This window comes from Mesocricetus auratus, unplaced genomic scaffold, assembly GCF_017639785.1.
Source record: "Mesocricetus auratus isolate SY011 unplaced genomic scaffold, BCM_Maur_2.0 Super-Scaffold_100015, whole genome shotgun sequence".
NCBI classification, from domain to species: domain Eukaryota; kingdom Metazoa; phylum Chordata; class Mammalia; order Rodentia; family Cricetidae; genus Mesocricetus; species Mesocricetus auratus.
Window position 1 is genome coordinate 65,377,434 of NW_024429198.1, and position 23,625 is coordinate 65,401,058.

The 23,625-nt window shown below is 45.1% G+C and overlaps 1 protein-coding gene across 1 annotated transcript in view; it reads right to left on the reverse strand.

The window, feature by feature from the left end:
• The window catches only part of Nrg2 (neuregulin 2), a 208,742-nt gene extending 185,612 nt beyond the window's left edge, over positions 1 to 23,130 (reverse strand). Inside the window, 6 exon segments of the mRNA XM_021234317.2 lie at positions 1,682 to 1,868; positions 1,870 to 2,467; positions 3,840 to 3,948; positions 16,799 to 16,946; positions 22,113 to 22,259; positions 22,678 to 23,130. Coding sequence (XP_021089976.2) covers positions 1,682 to 1,868; positions 1,870 to 2,400 — 718 coding nt within the window. The 5' untranslated portion in view covers positions 2,401 to 2,467; positions 3,840 to 3,948; positions 16,799 to 16,946; positions 22,113 to 22,259; positions 22,678 to 23,130.
• Between the last annotated feature and the right edge of the window lie 495 nt (positions 23,131 to 23,625).

Below are 23,625 nucleotides of genomic sequence, written 5' to 3' on the forward strand. Positions count from 1 at the left end.
GTGGAGAGGTGCACTGTGCATATTCAGGAGCAATTCAACAACAACCCAAACAAAAGCTGTCCTTGGACGAGGTTCAATACATGTTTTTACTATCTGCTTCCACTGCACAATACAGTTAGTTCCACAATTCCCCAAGGCGTCTCAGATAAAATGCTTAATAGAATTTAAAAAGAGGAAAGGGAGAGAAGTTCTTAGCCGGTCTCAACTTGTCATTATAAAACTTTTCAGAGCATAAAACCCAAATTTAAAAGCAGGCAATAATATTGCTTGGAATAATATCTGAACTGCAAACTGCTCTCATTCCCCAAGTTTTCCTCTCCATGGTAAGACACTTTCAAGATTCTTCTCATTAAAGGGATCAGGGTTTAGCACAGTGCTTAGATACACTCCCACAACTAACTGCCTAAAATTTGCCTCTCAGAGGAGTAGGGGGAGGGAAGCTTCCAAGAGCCAAAAGCATTGATTGCTCTAAAAAGATGAAAGCTGATTTTCCAGCTAGGTGTTACACTTTCTTTTTCTTTTTTGCTACTCAAGCTTGTCTACACCACCCAGGTTCAGTCGATAAATTGGTAAATACACCCACTTCTACCAGAGTTCAGGAGACCTATCACAATTCAGGGCTCCAGCAGTCCTGGGTTACACGAAACACAGAAGATTCGGCCTTATCTTATCAAATATCTTATTTATATCTTATTGAGAAATCATTGGAACTTAGAGGCAATAAGAAAACGCTGTCAAAGTGTCATTTCTTTGACTTCCGAATAGGAGATCTTCACCCTGGCTTGCGTTTATAACCACCAGCATTCCTGTAAAACACCCAACATTGTGAAAACAGATGCGGTCAATACATCCCGCCAGGAGGATGTTAGAGCTGAACTTCAAACACTCAGTAAACACAAGTTACTCTCTCGTCGTCACCACCACCACCACTGTCAAGACCAGGTGAGATACTTCACAAACTGCTAAAAGAGCGTCTGCTCGCTAGATCTGGCGGTTTTAAGAAGGTGAGGCTGAGCTACTCGCTTAGCAAAGACAGGCGAAGCACGACAGGAGGGAGGGGGAAAAAAAACCAGAACCACAGAGAGAACGGAAAACAGTAGCAGAAAAAGTCCAACTCTGCCTGCGCCAGCGGTGTGGATGAGCAGAGCAACGAGCCGGGAGAGGAAGGAGGGGGCGGGGGCGATCATTCCCTAGGAGAACTTGGAAGCAGAGGCCTTCACAGCCTGGGAGTCTGCCCAGCTGCTCCTGTAGACCCTGCCAGCCTGGCCAAGGCAGGCCCCCGGGAGCGGAGCGGGCGAGGCCTCCGAGGGTCACTCCTGACTCACTGAGGAGCCTCAGGCCAGCGCCTCCCGGACCTCACCGTTTTCTCTTCCGCTACTGGGCTATGATGGCAGCTTTCCAGCCCCACATGCCATACATCAGCCGCAGATCCCCGTTGGCACAGGCCAGCGCCTCCCCACCAGCCCTCGCCCCCTAGCACACACTTTGAGCCCGAATCTCCTCCTCCCCCTAGCCCACACCCTCACCCACCCGCGACCGGCGCCCTGTCCAGGGGCGGCCCCACCCCCCGGCGGCCGAGCGCTGCCAGGCCTGGGCACCTGCGGCACCTCTCCGCCCCACCCCCATCCTCCACCGCCTCCCTCCTCCCCCCTTTCTCCAGCAGAAGGAGGGGGCGACTCACCGCAGTCCGTGCACAGGATCTTGCCCACCTCTTTCTTGATGTTTTTGCGGTTGGGGTCGACCGGGGCAAAGGCCGTCTTGAAAACTAAGGGCTGCTCCGTGGGCTCCAGGAAAAAGATGTAGCGCTGGTTCCTTTCGAGCGGCACACAGGAGCCCACGCTGATCACCTGCTCGCGCTGCAGCCCCCCCGCTCCGGAGCGGCCACTTGTCCAGCACCTTCACCAGCGCCACCCGACCCGAGGCGGGCGGCTCGCGGGTGCTGTTAGAGCTGGAGCCGCCTACCGGGGCCAGTCCCTGTACCTTGCCCTCCACCACCACGGGCGCCTTGTACGCCTGGTCCTGCACCGACTTGAGGCTGGGCGAGTAGCAGGCGAGCGACACCCCGAAGAGCAGCATCGAGAAGCCGGGGGCCGGGTCGCGCCTCATGCCGCCGGCGGCTGCGGCTCGCGAGCGGGCGGCGGCTCGCGGGGCTGTGGGGCTGCGGGGCTGCGGCTGTGGCTGCGGCCGCGGCTCTGGGGGCGCAGCGGGACGGGAGATGCTGCTGCTGCCGCTGTTGCTGCTGCTGCCTCCGCCGCTCTCGCTGCTGCTGCTGCTTCTGCTGCTGCTGCTGCTGCTGTTGCTGCTGATGCTGCTGTCGCTGTCGCTGTAGCTGTAGCTGTATCTGCTGCACCGAGCCTTCTCCAGTGGCGGCGGCAGCGCTGAGCAGCAAACCTGCCGCATCTGGCCAGGCCATTTGGGGGGCTCCGCCGCTCAGTCGCCGCCGCCTTGGGAGGGGAAAGAGAGCCCTCTGGAAAACCGGAAACAGCGTAACGTTAGCGCCTTGAAGCCCTCCACCGGCAGCCCGGGGAGGTGGCCCAGCCAGGGCAGGGGACAGGCGGCAAGTGGGCCGCGATGCGCAGCCCGGCGCAGCGCAGTGCTCCCTCCCTGCGCGCCAGGACTTGGAGGAGGATGCGGAGGATGGGACGCCCGCCCACTTGCTCTCTCGCGCCCCCTCTATCCCCGGACCAAGTCGGGAGCGTGGCTTCTGCAGGGGAAGCTTGGAACTGCACTGCTTCAGCCCGCAGGGGCGCGGGAGGAATCGTGCCACCCTTTGCTCTTGGGATTTATAGGCATGACAGTGGGGTTTAGTGCCGTGAGGAGAGAGGGTGGAGAAACGAAGAGGCTCCTGATAGCATCCCAGGATCAGGGGTGTAGGACATAGGGCGTGCCCCTGCCTTCAACCTTAGGCTATAAGTTTCAGGGAGGTAGCCAGGGCCGGGATGGAGAGCCTGCTTCTTGCCTCCAGGGCAGTCTTCTTCCCTAAAAGGACATTGGAAACAGCCCCCCTAAGAGTCCACCTGCTCGACCCTGCCACCGCCTGGTGACCGCTGGATGTTCGAGCTGAGATAGATGATTCCAATCCCATCATTTTTAAAGGATCAGGGCTACAAGGAGTCTTGTCTAATGATAGGAAGTGGGTCCAACCGCCCAAATTCAGGGTTTCTCCAGTTGTCAAGGGGAACCAGGCTGCACATTATACAACCCCATTTCCTTTTTAAAAATCAACTCCCTAAGGGGTGGGGGGGCGCTCTTGGGAGCCAGTTTAGAGCCTGAGCTTGTCAGGGCCAGAGAAGGCTCTATGGAAGTGGTTTGGTTTTTTTGTTTTTTGTTTTGTCTTTGTAATCTGGTGCTTGCAAAAGCCAGTGTCTGATGCAAACATGTATTCCACAATCCGCGCTTTTATCAGCGGAAGCCCAGGAAGTTTTCCATATGCCGCTGTTATCCTTGATAGATGTCAAGCTCAGAAATGCTAGTGAAGCTCTCTGAGAATTTGATTCCTGGTGGGCCCCACAGGGAAATTAGCCCATGAATGACTGACTCGAGCTAGGACAGCTCTTGGGGCGGGGGAGAAGGTGGGTGTTGGACTCTTGGCTCTCTTATGGACCTTTCCTCCTGGCTCTCTTAAGGGACACTTCAAACTGAATATCCAAAACCAACAGCGGTACCTCTCCCACTGGACTCCAAATTCCCTCTATTTCTAAATGGTAACGTTTTATACTAGGGCGTCAATACATGCTGATAAGTACCTAGTCTCCATCCACCATTCAATCACCAAGTTCTGTAGTTCTACCTTCAAAAACCTGTAACCCATTTCCTTCCTCCCCAAATGCTACAAATACCTTCAGCCCAAGTCCTGGTGAATCGTCTGAACACTGCCAAGCCTCTTAACGGTCTTCACACCTTTTGCCTCATCACTCACTTCCGATTAGACCGCAGCCAGTGAGCTTTCTAAAAATTAGGTGAAAGGATTTGACCATACACAAGAGGAGAAGCCAAAAAGAGTAAGAGCAAAACATTTTAGGTTTCCCTTCTGCTTCTGGGCTATTCTTGCTCTTTCTGCGTGTCCAGAAATCTTCAATGTTAGCTTGTCCATCTGGAGAATTATCCTTTCCTTAAGGCCCAAGTCATACACACCTGATGGAATTAACCCCATTGTCCTCTGTGTTAGCATGTTCCTTGCATATCTCATGATTACAGTATTGACTCTAGGGTACTTCTAGGAGCTGTAATGGCAAGGTCTATGTTCCATGAGTCCTTGAACCCCTAAACAACCAGCAAATCTTTCGAGAAGGAAAGAGAAGACTGAAGGAAAGGGGACTGAAGATGAGTAGTCAGGGTTTCTCTGTGTAACAGCCCTGGCTGTCCTGGAACTCCCTCTGTAGAGCAGGCTGGTCTCAAACTCAGAGATCCACCTGCCTCCACCTCCCAAGTGGGGGGCTCTGGGAGTGTTCTTTTTAAAATTTTGTTTTCATAAGTGTGTGTGTGTGTGACACACATGCATGCGCACGCGCCTGAAGGAACATATCCCTGATATGATACTGAGATTTAACCTGGGGTCTCTGCGGAGCAGTACACACTCAACTGCTGAACCATCTCCCCAGCCCCAAGATCAGTACTCTTAAAGGCCTCAAGTCAATGCTCACAGTCCATTCATTGACTTCCTTCAGTCATAGATTCCATAAATCACAAAACCTTGCTATAAAGAGGACGGCTAACTCTACCTCTCAGTTTTTCAGTGAAAAGGAGAGTTCCAGACAGACAAAGAGACTTTAGTGCACAGCGGTTCAGTCTTTTGCTTCTGGGGCCAGAGAAGTGAATAGCTTGTACTCTGGGGTCAAGGAGAATGGATTTTTCAACAAGTTTTATAAATTATTAGCTTTGGAATGAGTTAATTTTCCTCTCTAGTCCCCACTTTCCTCATCAGAGTAATGGAGAAAATAATAGGGTATACTTCACACTGCTATTTTATGTACTTATTCAATAAATAATCAATTCACCATGCCCCTGTGCCAAACAGCAAGCCACTGCCCTTGCTCCTGGATGTACCGAAAAAAGCCAAATCAACAATGTCCCAGCTCTCAAAGTTCTTAGTCTGGCTGGAGGGGACAGTAGCAAACAGGTAGTGAAATCAGTAACTAATTGCTTATAGTGATCAGTATTCCAAAGGAAATAAACAGGATGAAATGATAGAGAATAATGGAAAGGTGGAGACAAGGTCAGCTTGGATAAAGGAAGTCTTCTTTGAGGAGATAACATTTAAAATGAGAGCGGGAGGGTGTGGCTGATATGAGACCTTGTGTCCAAGGCACTTAGAACAATGCATTGCACAAATCAAGGGCAACATCTATGTTGAATGAGACTGATAATCGGTGACTTGCACTAGTGATTCCCAGACAAAGAGATTAGAATCTCTACCTGGTAAGGAATTATTGCACACTAGGATTTTCTGTGTATTAAAAAAAAAACTGAGCCAGCAAGATGAATCAGCAGGTGAAAGTGCTTGTCACCAAGACTAAGGACCTGAGTTTAGTCTCATGATAGAAAGACAGAAAGAACTCGGACAAATTGTCCTCTGACCTCTATGCAAACATGCACACCCACACGCAACAGTTTAAAATTATTATTTAAAAAGTAGTCAAGCAACTGGGCGGTGGTGGTGTACGTCTTTAATCCCAGCACTCAGGGAGGCAGAGGCAGGTGAATCTCTGTGAGTTTGAGGCCAGCCTGGTCTACAAAGCTACACAGAGAAACCCTGTCTCAAAAAAAAAAAGTAATCAGGCATGGTGGCATATGCCTTTAATCCCAGTTCTTGTTAGAAAGAGACAAGTAGATCTCTGTTAGTTTGAGGCCAGCCAGGGACACATAGTGAGAACCTGTCTCAAAACAAACAAGATTAAAAGAAAGTCGAGTTTAAAACAAAAATGAGGGAGGGTGTACTGGGGAGATGGTGGTTAAGAGCATTGGTTGTTCTTGCAAAGGAACAAGGTTCCATTCCCCAGAATCTTGGCTCACAACCATCCACAGCAGTACTGGTTCCAAGGGATCTCATGCCTTCTTATAACCTCTGTGGATTCCAGACATGCATTCGGTGCACATACATGCAAGAAAAACACTCCTACACACAAAATTAAATAAATCTAAAGAAAAAATTCATGCAGGACTGAGGATGTGGCTCAGCTGGTATAACACTGCCTAGCATATGCAAAGTCCTGGGTTTGAGCCACGGCAGTATAGTTACACACCAACAAATACATGCATAGGACTGGAGATGTAGTTCAGTTGGTAGAGTGCTTGCCTAGCACGGATTTGATCCTCAGCAATGCATAGGTTCAATGTAGTGGCGCACACCTGCAATCCTAACACTTGAGGGGTAGAAACACTGTGGTCAGAAGTTCAAGGTCATCCTTGGCCACATAGCCATTTGAAGGCCAGCCCAGGGTATAGGAGACCCAGTGTCAAAAAAAAAACAGAACTCTATTGCTAAAAGTATTAGAAATGATTTCTTGGAATTACAACCATCTCAGAGCCTTCAGATGGAAAGGAAAGTACTGATGTCCTAGCAGTGATCAAATTCCTACAACCACAGAAGACACAGGGTGTCTAAAGAGAAGACATGCTTTGTCTCACTTCCCTCAAGGTGTGGGGTGCATGAGAATATTTTTTTTTGCAGAATTAGCTTCTGTTGAGTGTAGAAGAGCAGGGTGCATGGTGTCTCAAGGCAGCTCATTTCTACACAGGCCCATCCTAGAATTCAAAGTGAATTAGTCACCCGTCTTAGACAATTAGCCTTGGTCCTCTGAACCTCATGACTCTGCATCATGATTTACTAATGGATAGCTACAGCCATGGTTTCCATTAACTAGTGGTATATTTTGTGTCAGTCACCTCATGTCTAGTCTTTCCATGTTTCAGCAATCTTGTGTTTTGCAAGCTGAAAACACCTATAGAGACTACTTTCCCAAATGAGAGGATTCTAATTAAGGACTGTCCGTTGCCAAAGTACTGGCACTACACACACCCCTACAGTCTCTCTGGGTAAGAGGCATTATTGAAGCCCTCCTCTCATTATCACAGGAACTCTAATTTATCCAAATGACTTCCATGAACATTATGCTATTTGCTGTAGTGTAAGCATCATTTTATGAAAAGATGAGGAAAATGGAGACAGTATGAGAAAGTAGACAACTCTCTTTCTCCCTTCTTTCTTTTTTCTTTTTGAGATAGGGTCTCCTAACATAGCCCTAGCTGTCTTGAAACTCTTATGTAGATAGACCAGGCTGGCCTTGAGATCTCAGAGATCTACCTGCCTCTGCTACCCAAGTGCTGAGATTAAAGGCATGTGCCATCAAGCCTGACTCAAGGGATTTTTCATTGCCAAGACTTGCCACAAATTCAAACCCACACTGAAAAAAATATTTATTTATTTGTTTGTTTACTTACGTATTTGTTTAAGGCTCAAATTTGGGTCAATAGGCTTGATTGCAAAGTGCCTTTATCAGCTGAGGTATCTCATCAGCCCAAACTAATGCTTTTGAACAAGAACCATATGGAAATGAACCTTGCTAATGTCCCCATAGTTCATCATAAGGTTATGGGAGAAGAAAAGAAAACTAGTTCATGGTAGCAGTGGATTGTCACTATAAAATGGTCACTAAGAACAAAACCAGAGGTAGACAGCATGGCGCAGACATTCTGAGTTCAAGATAGAACACCCACGTGAAAACCTTGGCTGAGTCTCTCAGAGCCCTCCCACACAAGACAGGCTTCTTCCAGTTTGGGCTGGTCCATGGGCAGAAAGGACCCCTGATCTAGGTTACATAACTTCCTGCAGCCAGAAGTGGCCAGGGAAAGGGAGAAGTGTGGCCTGTGTCTGGTCACTGAGTCCACAAGTTGAGACAAACTCTTTACAGGACAGTCTCACTTTCTACATAAAGACGTTTTGTAAACCTTTTCTTTTTTCTTTTCTTTTCTCCTTTTGAGATCTGTTTTCTAAATTTGGCTGCCACTTTCAGGTTCGGTGTGGTTCATCGAAATCTCCAAGGATTTCAAACAAGGGACTAAACAGAAAACAGTTACGGAGCAGCAGAACTTCACCAGAGAAGTTCAGCACCAGTGTTTCAGGGGACAAAATGAATCTGTGAGGTCTACTGATGGACTCAGGTCACACAACCACTCCGTGGCAGGAGCAGCCCTAACATTCTGCTCCTTGCCTACCAATCTTTTGTCTGCTTTTAAAACCCCAGCTTCACGTGAGCTCAGACAAATTTCTTTGCCTTTGTAAACCTTTATTGGGATGACAATCTATCCACCTCTTATGATTTGGTGTGTAGAGATTCACAAAAGGATGAGGCTGTAGTTCCACAGTAGAATGCTTACTTCACACGAGTGATTCACACGAGGACTGGGTTCAAAACCTCACTAACCGTGAAGGTGGTGGCGTCAAGCTGCCTCCCTCTGAATTCCAGCTCTGCTTCCACACATTATCCTTCCCTGCAAAATGGGTGAAATGGAAATAGCTCCTGTCTCAGCTCACTTGTTGTGGATCTTAAATAAATAAAAAAACTAGTGTACATCATCCGCTTAGAATGACACAGCCCCCTTTTAAACAGCTACACAGCCCCCAAATTCAGCAGTTTTAAAAGCATTCATTTTCATGTTTTGGGCATATGCTAAAATTCTTAATTCTAAAGCCTGATATTCTACTTCATTTAGGAAAAAAAATCTCAGCATTAATAGTCCAGCCCCCAATCAAGAGAGGCCATGACTCAGTAATTTATCATGTAGGGCTGTTTTCTGAGCCCAGGGGCTCCTTCTCTGCGACTTGTTGACAGGGGCAGTAGTCCCTCTGTCTGTCTGGCTCCATCTGGGATAATAATACTTATTTCTTTGTACAGTGATTTAAGTCCTTTGGATGAAAACTGCTATGTGAGCACAGCTATTATCTCTTTTCCAGATACCACTTTCAGATTAGAATCCAGAAGCTTCCTAAAATAGACTATAGCAGAAGTACACAGTGGACACACAGATCAACCTTGTGTGATGGCAACTGGATAATGCCTTCATGCGTAATGCCAGTTTTAATTTTCTTCACAGATCGATATGTTGGAGCATACTGAATTTGGATGGGGAGGGAAAGAGAAATGTCCTCGAGGGGGTGTTTTTGCTATTTAACCTTACAAATGCTTTGTGCAGATTGCATGCAAACACACACACACACATCTTCCTCCTTTGATACCCTTTCTCCCCTGTTTCACATTCCACAGTTCTCCCAAGTCTAAAGGCAGATACAGTGAGCCTCTGTATTTGCTAATAGGACAAAATAATAGTAAGATGTTAAGACATCTGTTACAGTCCAGTGCATGACTCTTTAAATCAGGCCTAAATTTCCAAGGTAGTAGTAGTAGTAGTAGTAGTAGTAGTAGTAGTAGTAATATATTCCAATACATGCTTTTTTTTTCAAAAGTATTTTTGCTTATTCTTTCTTTTTAAAAGTCTATTTGGGGCTAAGGATACAGCTCAGTGAGAGAACATTGGCCTAGAATGTTCAAGGACCTGACTTTGATCCCCAGGGTACTAAATAAATAAATATAAATAAATAAATAATATGCACACTGATTACCTTGTCACTCAAAACTGTGTTCACATTGCTCTGAACCAACGTTTATCCTAGACACTGAGAACACAGTGTTAAGAAAGAAACATAAGACACTTGTTTTTGAAAAGATTTTCTCCATAAAGATACAGACACCAAAAAAAGGGAACAGACACCATTTTCAGAATCAAGGGTCGGGGAACTGGGTTGAAAATTGCTAGCATACGCTGCTGCCGAGGCGACGTCTGAGGCAAGGACTGAAGAATTGAATGAGGCAAGGACTGAAGAACTGAATGAGGCAAGGACTGAAGAACTGAATGGGCTCTCCCTCCCAATAACTCTGAGATCAGAGTATTCGAGGCAGAGGGAAGACGACTGCACCAAGGGCTCACGGCAGTCAGACGTGACAGATGGCGGATGATAGACCCACAAGAGGGAGGCGTGTGATGCGGTTAGGAGAGTAGACCACTTCTTAGACTCTGCCTTCCGAGCCAATAGTAGCTTTGGCTTTATTTGAAGTGCTGGTCCCCTGGAGGGGGGCCACACAGGAATGGCATCGTGTGACTTGTACTTGAAAAACACATCTTTGAGCTGAAGAAAGGTCTGTTGATGGGCAAACTCAAAGGGACCTGCTAGGAAGCTGCGTTTGGTCTGTGTGAGATCTCAGGAGGGCATGGTTTACATGTGGGTGGGTGTAGGCAAAGTTAAAAAAAAAAGTGACGGAATTCAAGATACACTGTGAAGGCGGAACCAAGAGGGCCCACCGGAGAATAGGGCAAAGAGAATGACTTTCACTCAAGCAGCGGTAAAGCCCAGTGTCTCTGGTCTGCATAACAGAGTCCAGTGTGGTCACCCTCAAGAGTCCTGTGCACCTCACCTACATTGTAAACAAAATAATGAAATCTTATAATCTTATTTGTCAGACAATCTACCCAAGACCCGTTTAATACTACAAATACCTTGGAGTTTAGGCCTCTCTCAGTGCTTTTGAAACATTTGAGATCCCTGGAGGAAAAGGCTTCTAAGTAGGGCACGACATTCTGCTCAGAAGAGTTTATTAGAAGTGATTTGTTAAGGGCATTGTGTACAAAGATGGGAGCAGAGTTAACGGAAACAAGAAGGGTAGACAGGCCATGGGGTAATCTCTGTCCCTTTACATATGGGCGCAAGATGAAGACAGTTTACTCCGTTTGGGCCGTGGAGGCTGGACAGCTGCTACAAAGAAGGCAGCACCACAGCAGGAAGGAGAAGTTGGGGAAGAAGTCTCTCCAGTCTCCCTTAACTTCCTCGTACTCTCAGGCCAAGCCCACCCCTAAGCCCACCACGGCAAGGGAACTGCTGGTGTAGTCACTGAGGTCAGTGCTTCTGGGCAGAGAAAGACAGTAAATCTGGGGAGTGGAGGCGGTGAGGACACAGTTTAACCAGCATGGATAAGATAGCCTTTAAGGAAACAATTCAAGAAGAAAGTAAAGACCACTGCCAACTATGGCCTATCAGTGGAGCGTTAAACCCTCGATAGAGATGAGAGATAGAGACAGAGAGCTAAGTCACTGACTGGTAAGACACAGCAATTCAGCTTTCATTCATTGTCTGACTTCACAAGAGATTAAGGGGAAGACGCTGTGTGTGACTTTGGCCTTAAGGAGGGCAGAGGGGCTCGCGTCTGTGACCCCGGCACACTGGGGACTGGGGGGAAGAGGGTCTTGAGTTTGCAACCGGCTTGAACAACATAGCAAGACCCTGAGGAAGGATAGAGAGGAAGGGAGGGTGAAAGGGAGAGAGAGGGAAAGAAAAAAAAGAAGAGAGAGGAGAAAAAGTTTCACTTTTCTTTTGTGATTAGAAGGCAGCATCCCTGGCTATAAGAATATCTGCTTGACTTTCTGAGAAAAAGACGTAGATTTTTCTCTCCAGTGAGAACCTTTGTACTGCTACCCCGCCTTCCTCGAGCACTGGAAAAAGGCCCACCTTTCCCCACCCCTTCCCATCTCCACCCCACCTCACCCTGGCTTATGGAAGCTTAAATTTAGGCAAAAGCTACACAGACATTTGAGGTCACTAAGCTTGTGTCACCATATGGGCACAATCAAATAGAAAGCAATACAGCATCGTGGTTAAGAAGCCGGGCTCTGAAGTCAGATTGCTGGGGCTTAAATGCCTGCTTTACTACTTATTAACTGTGTGACCTTGAGTAAGTGACTTGTGTAAAGCGAGGGTAAATAGTCCTCCATGGGACTAGTTCATGCAATGTACTGAAGATACCACCCAGCAGATGGGAAATGTTCAAGGGAAGTCTTATTGTTAATCAAGCTAATTCCCTGATTCTGCAATATTATGCAGCCAACTTTCTCTTTAAACTTGGTCTTGGTTTCTTCGCTGTATCGCACCCTAATAAGAGTAGTTTAAAAAAGAACTTATAATCCAGGAAAGCTTACAAACATTGTCTGTTTGTTTGGTAACATGTTTACTTTTTAAATTATTATTATTTTATTTTATGTGTTTGGGTGTTCTTTCTGAATGCATGTCTACACGTCACATATGGACCTAGTGCACAGAAGATAACCATCATAACCATGGATCCAGCCCCCAGTATATGAACTTTGATCAAATTACTATGTTAAAAGTAAAAGCTATGTTAAAGCTGAGTGTGTTGGCACATGCCTGTAATCCCAGCACTCAGGAGGCAGATTGTGAGTTTCAAGCAAGCTTGGGAACATGGTGAGACCTTGTCTCAAAACAAAATAAAATGGGAGGGGGAATAAAAGCTACATTCATAAACTTGTCTGGAAAGGTCATCATGAAGCCTATAATTTTGTACATTAATTAAAATTTTAATTTAAAAGCAAAATCACATGGTAGGACACGGTCATTAATATATTATGGTATTGAAGCTTAGATTTTCCAGCTTCTAGAAAAAAGGTGGGCAAGCAGAATTCCGTGAGCTGCAAATAAGACTGGAGGCTGTGTGTCTGATAGGGTAGCCGCTAACTGCACGGTGGTTGTAAGCAGTTAGAACCAGCTCCCAAGCTGGAAACGTACAGTTCTGCTCCCATTTTCATTTGTCGTATTTCAAGTGCTCAGACATGCCCCGAGACCAACAACGCCTACCATGGAGAGTGAAAATAGAAAAGACCTTGATCATTGTAGAGAGCCTTCCTGGCCTGACCTGCAGGGGTACTTTGGCTGTGAAAGACAACTCCACGGTTTAGAAAGACGAAATTGAGGAGGAAAGGGCTATAAATTTGAAAACCAGAGCAAAGATAAAAGTTGTCTGTCTCTGTTGCTGTGTCGCCCAGGCTGGCAATCTTCCTGCCTCGGCTTCCCAAGTGCTATGCTTATTGGCATGTATCACCACACCTGGTACAATGTTTCCAACTTGGAGTCATAACTTTCAATACTCATAAGGACACCAGAGCAATACAATGTCACATGGAGTGGGTCTGTTACTGGCCACTTCCTCACCCAAAATGCACCTCAACCCCCCCACTCCCACCCCATAGAAATTTATGTTCAGTTCCAGGTATTTTTGCAGAATGTTATTTTGTGATGCAACTCAAGGCAAAAGCAGAAACAGACATGGCAATGCTCTTGCTCCAGCTTTTTGAAATGGAAAGCTAACTATATGGGTGCCTTTGTGCCCAGTGGCCTATCCCTGAAACTGTATTTCTTAACCGATCAGTTATCTTGCTCATGCTCCTGACTCCACCCCTTCTTTCTCAGGAGTGTGCCTCTCTTCCGGGCTTCTTTTCCCCGCTCTTACAGGAAGGCAAGTCTGGAGTGTAATCTCCCAGAACTGTGTTTATAAGGAGGCTTGCAGAGAAAGTGTACTCCGTTTCCCTGGTGGGCACTCATCCTTTCAATGCTGTCTTTTAATGGTATTTGACAGTGCACCAGGAAAATGCCGCCTCTAGAATGGGGGAAAATGGAACTTGTAAATTTTGTACCCAGCATAAATCTGCCATGTACACACAAAATAAGCGGTATCTTGGCAACAGGTAACAGTATTCTACCTGGGAAAGAGGAACTTTAAGTCGCTATGGGGGGAATGAAGCCTTGCTTGTTTTCTAGGTCTTGGCAAAATCGCAGCTATGTCGTGGTTATTGTTAAAAATTCTTATTAGGGATGATGACATGGATGACTTATGGGGTGAGGGCGCTTGCTGCCCAGCTAGACAACCTGAGTTCCAACCCCAGGACCTACATGATCGATGGAATGAGAGAACCAATTCCCTTAAATTTTCCCCTGACCCCATATGCACATGGTATGTGCACCCCTGATATGCACACACTAAATAAATAAATGCAATAAAAAATTTAAAATTTATTTTATGTGCATTGATGTGAAGGTGTCAGATCATCTGGAGCTGGGAGTTACAGACAGTTGTGAGCTGTCATGTGGGTGCTGGGAATGGAACTTGGGTCCTCTGGAAGAGCAGCCGGTTCTCTTAACCGCTAAGCCATCTCCAGCCCCTGCAGTAAAATTTTAAAGAATTCTTTCTTTTCTTTTTTGATTTCACTTTACATTCTCCCTCCCATCCCTTCTCCCACCCCCCTCTCCTCCCACCTAGCCCACCCGCAGTCCACTCCTCCTCATGGGTAAGGGCTCCCATGAGGAGTCAGAATCATCTGGCACAATAGGCTGGGGAAGGGCTAGGCCCCTCTCCCATGCATTAAGACTGAGCATGGCATCGCACCATAGGGAATGGGCGCCAACAAGCTAGCTCATGTATCAGGATTATATTATCATGGTCCTATTGCCTCTGAGCATGTCATCCCTAACCGAAGAATGATTAGGAAAATGTGGTACATTCACACAATGGAGTACTACTCAGTAGTGAAAAATGACAACCTCATGAATTTTCAGGCAAATGGATGGAACTAGAAAAAACCACCCTAAGTGAGGTAACTCAGACTCAGAAAGACGCAGTATGTATTCACTCATAAGTGGATATTAGATGTCAAGCAAAGGATAACCAGACTAAAATCCACAGCCCCAGAGAAGCTGTGGAACAAGGAGGACCCTAAGAGGGAAACACGGATCATCCTGGGAAGGGAAATTAGATGACATCTACAGGGTGAACTGGGGGCTGGAGGTTAGTAAGAGGGGGGAGGAGGGATGAGAACAGAAGGGAACGAGATGGCCTAGGTGGGGAGGGAATATAGTGGAGGAATTCTTATTGGGCAGCTTTAATTAAAAAACAAGATAAAGCTTCCAGCCATAGATGTGTGGGTGAGCTTTTAAAATGGAGTCCCAAAAGATGAAACTAACCTAGCGTTGAATCTACTTCGAACACTCCACTGGCCAATGCTCAAGGATCCCTTCTCCCTGAGACCCTCCTGCAGTAAGGAAAACATCCATCAAGAAAGGCTCCTGTGGCGGAAGACCAAACGCACTGGTTCACAGCCCCATCGAGCTCCCAGCTGGCAGCCAGCACCACCTGTGGGCTTGAGAGCCAGGCTGCTGGTCTCAGCACCCAGCAACACCTTGACAAGCAGAACTACCTGGCCAATCTTCAAATGACAGGAAACAATGAGCACTTAAAGCCACTGCGTTTGGAAGCAGTTCATTCAATAGCAACAGGTAACAGGCCAACGCCTGTACAAAGACTGTGTGTTACTGCAGCATCTGTGTGCTTTACACATGGTGCCAGGCATCTGCTTTGTTTGGAAGAACTCAACTATATTGTGGTAGACTTAAAACAAACAACCAAACAACCAAAGACAGGTGTGGTACTGCACACCTTTATTCCCAGGACTTGGGAGGCAGAGAGGCAGATGGTTCTCTATGAGTTCAAGGCCAGCTTAGTCTGTATGAAGAGTTCCGCACAAGCCATGCATACAAAGTAAGACCCTGCCTCTAAACAACAACAACAGCAAATCAGTTGTGCCCCGAAGTTAGTGTTTTCTTGTCTTGTCTTTCCAAAGAATCATTAATTATCTCTTCCTTTTGCTACATCACCAAATTTTCCATCTGGTGACTTAATCTTATTAGTGTATAAATACTGCATGTGTAAGAGAGCATATGTGTGTGTGAGTGTGTGTGTGTGTGTGTGTGTGTGAGAGAGAGAGAGAGAGAGAGAGAGAGAGAGAGAGAGAGAGAGAGAGAGAGAGAGAGAGAGAGAGTTCAATGGCAGGAACCAGTTTTCTCCTTCTACCATGAGGTTTCTAGGAATGGAACTCAGGTCGTTAGTCTTGGCGGCAAGCACCCTTACTTGCTGACCCACCTTGTCCTCCCCACAACCTGCTCTTAGCATCACACTCCCCAATCCATTTTCTACACAGGAGCTTTTAAAAAGGTGTGCCAGCTGTCCTCTCCCTGCTCAAAGTTCCCTGAAATTTGCTATCACATTTAGATTAAAACGAGTTCTCTGCCTGACCTGTGCATTCTAACATTAACTGGCTTCTGCTTACCTTTTCAACCCCATCTCCTGCCCACTTCTTGTGAGCTGAGCCTGATTCCAGTCACACACACTATGTCTGCACACCCATAGCCCCTGCATTTACCACTCCATAGGGCTAACATATTTTCTCTGTGGATTTGGGGGTGGAGGGGTGACTGATCCTTCTCATTCAGGTTTGAATGTAGATCTTAAATGATATCCTCCTTAAGAGTGTCCCCCAGTCTCTAATGCATGCTATTTTCATTATAGTAGTTCTCGATCACTGTTGTTTCCTTATTTATTAATCTTCTTGTTTATTACTGAGGTATGAGCTCTATGTTGAGACCTTGTTGGAGGAGGAGGAGGTGGTAGTGGCGGTGGTGGTGGTGGACAACTTTAATCCCAGAACTCCAGAGGTAGAGGCAGGCATATCTCTGTGAGTTCAAGGCCAGTCTGATCTAAAAAGCAAGCTCCAGGACAGCCAGAACTTTTATGCAAAGAAACCTTGTTTCCAGAAACAAAAATAAAACAAAAAAAAGAGGGACTTTGTTGGTTTTATTTAATACTTTATTCCAGAAGGTCAAAATAATGCCTGGTACTCACCTTGAAGCTATTCCAAGTGTGCATTGAACGAATAACACTTAATAAGAATAATAGTTATTTTCATCCAGTAACTTATAGAAGCAGATGCAAAAATGCACAGCAAAGCACCAGGCTAAGCTACAGGAGTCCACTCGAAGAGAGAGAGTGAAGATGGTAAACGAGCCATGCCAAGGATACTGGGCAGGGGGGTTATATTATACTTAATTAGAGAGAGAGAAGTCACTTACATAAGAAGCCGAGAACTGAGGTCAGCACTCTGCTGGTCCCCAACCTCGACCGCAGCCCCAAGAGAGAGCACGACCACTCCTTCCGTGCCTTTATCCCTGCCTCTCACCACATACCTGTGGTCAGTGCTGCAGTACCTGAGATCTCTACCTACAAGGGAGGAGGGATTGTATGAGCAAGGGGGATCAAGATCAGGACAGGGAAACCCACAGAGACAGTTGACCAGAACTCATAGGAGCCCAAGGAGATTCTAGACCGATAGCCTGGCCTGTTTGTGGGACCCCTGGCAGTGGGACCATGATCTATCCCTGGTGCATGAACTGGCTTTTTGAAGCCTATTCCATATGGCAAGATGCCTTGATCAATCTCGATGCAGCAGGGAGGGGCTTGGTCCTGCCTTAACTTAATGGGCCAGGCTTTGTTGGCTCCCTATGGGAGGCCTTACCTTTTCTGAAGTGTGTATGAGGGTAGGTTGGGGTGAGGTGTGGGAGGGGAGCAGAAAGAGAGGAGGGAGGGAGAACTGTGGTTGGTACGTAAAATAAGTAAAGAATAAAAAAATAATAATAGTTGTATATGAGGTTATTAAGGAAAAATTAGTGATTAAAAAAGAATTATCACCGGGCATTGGCGGCGCATGCCTTTAATCCCAGCACTCGGGAGGCAGAGGCAGGCGGATCTCTGTGAGTTCGAGGCCAGCCTGGTCTACAAGAGCTAGTTCCAGGACAGCTTCCAAAGCCACAGAGAAACCCTGTCTCAAAAAAACCAAAAAAAAAAAAAAAAAAAAAAAGAATTATCATATCACCCTTGTGGCTGTGGGCATAGCTCAGTGGTAAACAATTAGCCTATCATGAACAAGGCCCAGGGTAATAGTAGTAGCAGTAATAAAATAATGACAATGATGAAGACATCATTTATTAATCTTACTTCCACTGAAGAACTTTATACACCCCAGCATAGCATACATAAATCCGTGCCTGTGATTCAAACACTGAAGAAGCAGAAGTATCAGGGTTAGGGTTAGTTCATGGCCACCCTGGGTGACTCTGGGAGACATTGTTTCAATTGAGGAAAACAAAAATACCATCTTAGCATGGTTAGTGATCTAAACACTTCTTAGGCAATGCACACAATTCTCCATGATAATGTCTGTTAGTATGTGTCACTTAGCTGCGACTGCTGACCCACAGCCTTCTTGAGAGGTTTGCATCCTACCCAGTTTGCGTACTGAGATCTTGTGAATAGGCTCTCAAAGGCTTAGGTAATATTAATCAGTTTCTTTTTTCCTCCTCCCCATCCTCCTTCTTTACCACACTTAGGATAAAACTCAAAGTGCTAGGCAAGTGTTCCTCCACTGAGCTGTATCCTTAGTCCTCTTCTTACTTTTTAAAAACTTGGAAGCAGTGTCTCACTATGTTGTCCTGGCTGCTCTTAGACTCATTCTATAGCCCATGTGGGCCCAGAACTTGCTGGAATTATAACCCTGTACCACCAGGCCTGGCATCAATCAAGGTCTTTATATTGCCTTTGAGTTTAAGTGGTGGAGTTGTTATAAAAATATATAATAAGGACAAACCTACAAAGGATTTAAAGTCTAAAATGAGGAGGAGTCATTGTGCAAAACTAAGACAGAAAATGATTTAAAAAAAACACTTTTATACTTTTATGTCGAGAGAAGCCTTTTTTTTGTCTGCCGCTTTGGTTTTTTCCCCACCAGTCGCCTGGGCTCTGCCAAGTTGTAGTCCCCAAATAACACACAAGACGCTGTATTAATTATGAAGCTGTTGGCCTTGCTTGTTTCTTACTGGCTCTCTCTGACTTAAGTATTTACCCCATAACTGCCAATCTAAGTGTTTCTCTTCCCGGAGAAAAGTTTCCCCCATGGCGGTTACATCTTGACTCCCTGTGTTTCTCCTTCCCAAAGCCGCTGGCAAGGAAAAGGCATCTCTCTACACTTTTATACCTAGAAACACTTCAACAGTGGAAGGGTATCGCCATGAACACAGATAATAGCTTTTCCTTCTTTTTTGAAGCACAGTCTTTCTATGTAGCCCAGGCTGGCCTCTGACCCTTCATCCTCTCGTATCTGTCTCCCAAGTTCCGGGATTATAAATGTGTACCACCATACCAAGTGGCACCATACCCAGCAAGTTGATGATTTTTGACAGTGACATTATAGATAATGATTTTTGTCACATTTAAATTCCTTTAATTGTCACTATAATGCTATTTGTGTAATGAATACAATTCATGAGGATTCTGAGTTCCATGAATATCCCATACAGTGTCACTCATTACAAGTTTTTACAGGGTAGAAAGAAGATCTGAGAAATTCATTTTCCCAAAGATTCATAAAAAAGTAGTGAACCATTGACCCTTTTGATATTTCTTCTAGGCTGACATCCCTGGACCCCTGGAGTCCCTTACCACTACCAGGCCAGTGAGGCACCAGCTGAGCATATAGCTGTATAACAAACAGGTTAGCAGGCTGCCAGAGGAAGCATATCTCTAAATATGTAAAAGCAATGCAATGTAATTAATGCAGCAACAGGAGTTTGTGCAAGGCAAAGACACAATGAGGACTAATTCATTGTGTCAAGAAACACATCACAGGACTGAAAAGTCGGCTCAGCAGTTAAGAGCACTATTTACTCTTCCAGAGAATCATAGCTAAATTTCAATTTCCAGCACTCACATGGGGGCTCAGTACCATCTGTAACTCCAGTTACAGGGTATCCTATGCCCCCTTCTGACCCCTATATGTATTGCACACATGTGATAGACATCTACAGGCAAAACGCTCATGTACATAAAGTCATAATGAAAAATAACTCTTAAAAGAATCATATCACAAAGAAGATTATAATGAGTAGGGCTTCTAAATTATAAACTGAAACTCATTAGGATAAAGAAGAGGGACATGGGGCTGAGAGATGGGTCAGTGGTTAAGAGCACTGGCTGCTCTTCCAGAGGACCTGGATTCAATTCCCAGCACCCACATGGCAGCTCACAACTGTCTGTAACTCCTGTTCCCTGGGATCTGATTTCTTCACACCAATGCACATAAAATAAAGTCAAGTTATTATTTTAAAAAGAAGAGAGACATATATCAAGAAAAAAAACCTTTAGATGACATTCTAATGGGACCATATAGCTCCCTGGAAAAATCACATGCTATGTCCCCCTCTGTAAGACATTTTGTGGATATTGATCACCTTTGAAACACAATACAAAAATTTTGGGAAAAAAAGAGTATAAAAAGCTATGAACTTAAATTTGATGTTATGGATTGTATGTAAAATAATCCCACCCAGCTCTCAAAAGGTTTATATGTTGAAGGCTTGGTCCCTAACTAGTAGATCTAATCATTCAGAGATGATCAGACCTTGAAAACACTACCTTTATCAATGGGTTAATCCACTCATGAGTTCACACTGGATGGACTCTGGGGTGGAGCCTGGCTATAGGAAGTAGGAACGTGTCTTTGATGTTTTCCAACCTGACTCTCTGCTTCCTGGACGGAGTAAGTAGCTTTTTTCCACTGCACCCTCCTGTCACCTGCTTTCTCCCTCACAACAGGATCACAGCAATGGAGCAAATGAAAAGGACTGAAATCTCTGAACTCGTAAAACCAAGATAAATCTTCCTCTTTAAATTTTCTCAGGAGTTTGTCACAGCAGCGAAGTAGCCAACACTAGATTTGAGAAGGAAAGGAGTTTAGCTACCATTAGAGAGAAACTGTATGTATAGCCAGTCTTTTTTTTTTTTCTTTGAGACAGGGTTTCTCTGTGTAGTCCTGGCTGTTATGGAACTCACTCTGTAAACCGGGCTGGCCTCAAACTCATAGATTACCCTGCCTTTGCTTCCTGGGTGCTGGGATTAAAGGCATGCATGACCACCACCCAGAAATTAGCCAGTGTCTTAGTTAGAATTTCTACTGCTAGATAACGATAACATACCATGACCAAGGTAACTTGTAAAAGAAAGTGTTTAACTTGAGGCTTACAGTTTCCCTAACCCTAACCCTAATCCTGGTGAGATGGGCCTTTGATGGGGGAAGTCCTTCTGTATATGAGTTTCTCTTATTGGTTGATGAATAAAGCACTTTTTGGCCAATAGAGGCAGGAAGATAGGCGGGACTAGGAGACGAAGAGAATTCTGGGAAGGGTAGGTAGAGAAGAGAGAGACCACGAGGAGATGCCATGTAGCCGAGGAAGGAGTAACAGATCGGGACCATTCTCTGGTAAGCCAAAACCATGTGAAAATGCATATAGATTTATAGAAATGGGTTAATAATTAAGACAGAGCTAGCCAATAAGCAGCGCTAGCTATCGGCCAATAGTTTTATAATTAATATAGGGCCCGTGTGTTTATTTGGAGCTGAAGGGCAATGGGACCTGGTGGGAAAAGAAACTCCAGCAACAGACCTTCTGCATCAATCATTATGCAATAAAATACCTGAAAGATTTGCTACAGGGTGTGGTGATACTTTGTTTATAATATAACCAATAGAGCTTGTCTGAAGATCAGATAAGCAAAGCAGCAGCCTCTAGAGAGTTCTCAGCTCTACCAAAGCCCAGACTAAAGGGGCAGTCTCGTCCTCAGACTGCCTCAGATTGCACTGTTCTTCACCAAATCTCAGAATGCAATCAGCTTCCATCTCCTCCCACCTTACATTCCCCTCTAGTGCTGGGATTAAAGGCACGGGATCCCAAATGCTGAGATCATCTTTGTGTGAACTCTGTTTCTCTTTGTAGACTGGATCAATTTTGTGTAGCTCAGAGTAGCCTTAAACTAACAGAGATACATCTGCCTCTGTCTCCCAAGAGCTGGGATTAAAGGTGTGTGCCACCACTGCCTGGCCTCTATGACTAAGTAGCGTGGCTGCTTTGCTTCTCTAATCTTTAGGCAAGCTTTATTAGTTATATCATAAACGGAATATCACCACAACAGGGCAATCTTATGGAGGCATTTTCTCAATTAAAGCCCCTTTCCTGGATATGTCTAGGTCTAAAGCAAGTTGGCAAAATCCAATCAGCATAGCCAGTATCGAATTGTTGTTGTACTTTTAACTAAAAATTATCTATATGAGCGTTTTAGTGGAAAACTGCAATAAATACTTGCTTCTTTTGGGAAAAGTCTGTTTTTTGAAAACATTGAAACTTCTCCTTTACTTTTTAAGTCTTTACATTCCCACTTGTAAAAGTATAACTACCTTCCTCTACTACCCATTCTGTAATTCCTCTACCCACAGCAAGTATCTCAGTAGGTGATGATCCTTTTCCATTCCTGAAGAGTCTGTGGCCTTTGTCATCTTACCTGGATTGGGTTACTGTAGTTTCCCATTGACTTTAATCACAAGACATGGTAGCACCAAGAGGCACTCTAAGGATCTCCTGCACTCCAGAAAACAGTTCACACCACGGGCTTTCAGTACTCTTTGAGCGTCCAGAGAGGCTTCAGCAGCTATAGGTGTTGACAAATTGGAAAGTCAATTCCAAATGCTTTTAAAATTCATCCATACTTTAAAAATTATACATCTGTGTCTCTAGAACCATTTCTGGTACCAAAATCTGTATTAGTCAGGGTTCTCTAGACACTTGAGTTCTAGAGGAACAGAGTGTATAGAATGAATCTCTCTCATATATATATGCACATATATGTATAATAACATATAAAATTAATTCCCTTATATTTAAAGTGGATTTATTAAAGTTGTTTACAGGATATGGTCCAGTTAGTTCTACAATGGATATCTACCAATGAAAGTTTCAAGGATCCAGTAGTTGTTCAGTCCATGAAGCCAGAAGTCTTAGATGGTCTTCAGTATATATGCCAGGATCCTAAAGAAGTGTGCCCTAACTCCAGTGAAGGAATGGCTTACCAGTAAGAGGGAGTAAGCAGGCAAAGAGCAAATGCTTCCTTCTTCCAAGTCTTTATATAGGATTCCACCAGAGGGTGTGGCCTGGATTCAAGGTGGATCTTCCCACCTGAAAAGATCTGGATTAAAGGCATGTTTTCCCACTTCAAAAGATTGGGATTAATACAGAAATCCACAATGAAGCATCAGGCCGAGCTCTGAGAATGCAGCTAAAGAGAGGGAGGAGGGAATATATGAGCAGGGGAGGTCAAGATCATGATGGAGAAATCTGCAGAGACAGCTGAACCAAGTTAGTGGAAACTTGTGAACTTTAGACTGACAGTTGTGGAGATTTTAGGGGACCAAACTAGACTCTCCCTGTTGGGAGACAGTAGTGACGCTTGGTCTATCTGAGGGACCCCAGGCAGTAGGACCACAATATAATCCCGGCACATGAGCTAGCTTGTTGGAGTCCATTCCCTATGGTGAGATGCCATGCTCAGTCTTAATGCATGACAGAGGGCCTTGGTCCTGCCCCAATTTAGTGTGCCAAACTTTGTTGACTCTTTATGGGATCCCTTACCTGTGAGGAGGAGTGGACATGGGGTGGGGGGTAAAGGGGGTGGGAGAAGGAGTGGGAGGGAGAACTGAGGTTGGAATGTAAAATGAAGCTTAAAAAATAAATAAATTATAAAAAGATTAAAAGTTAGTCTTCCTACTTCAAATAATATAATTAAGAAAAAGCCCTTCACAGGTGTGCCTCGGCATTTGACTTTTAGTTAATTTCAGATGTAGTCAAATTGACAGCCACTAATAGTCTTAACAGACTCATTATATTTCACCATTAAATACAATGAACTAGTACAGTGTAAGTAAAAAAAATAGTTATGATATATACTCAAGAGAAAAAATCTCCTGCTGAGCAGTGGTAGTGCACACCTTTAATCCCAGCACCAGGGAGACAGAGGCAGG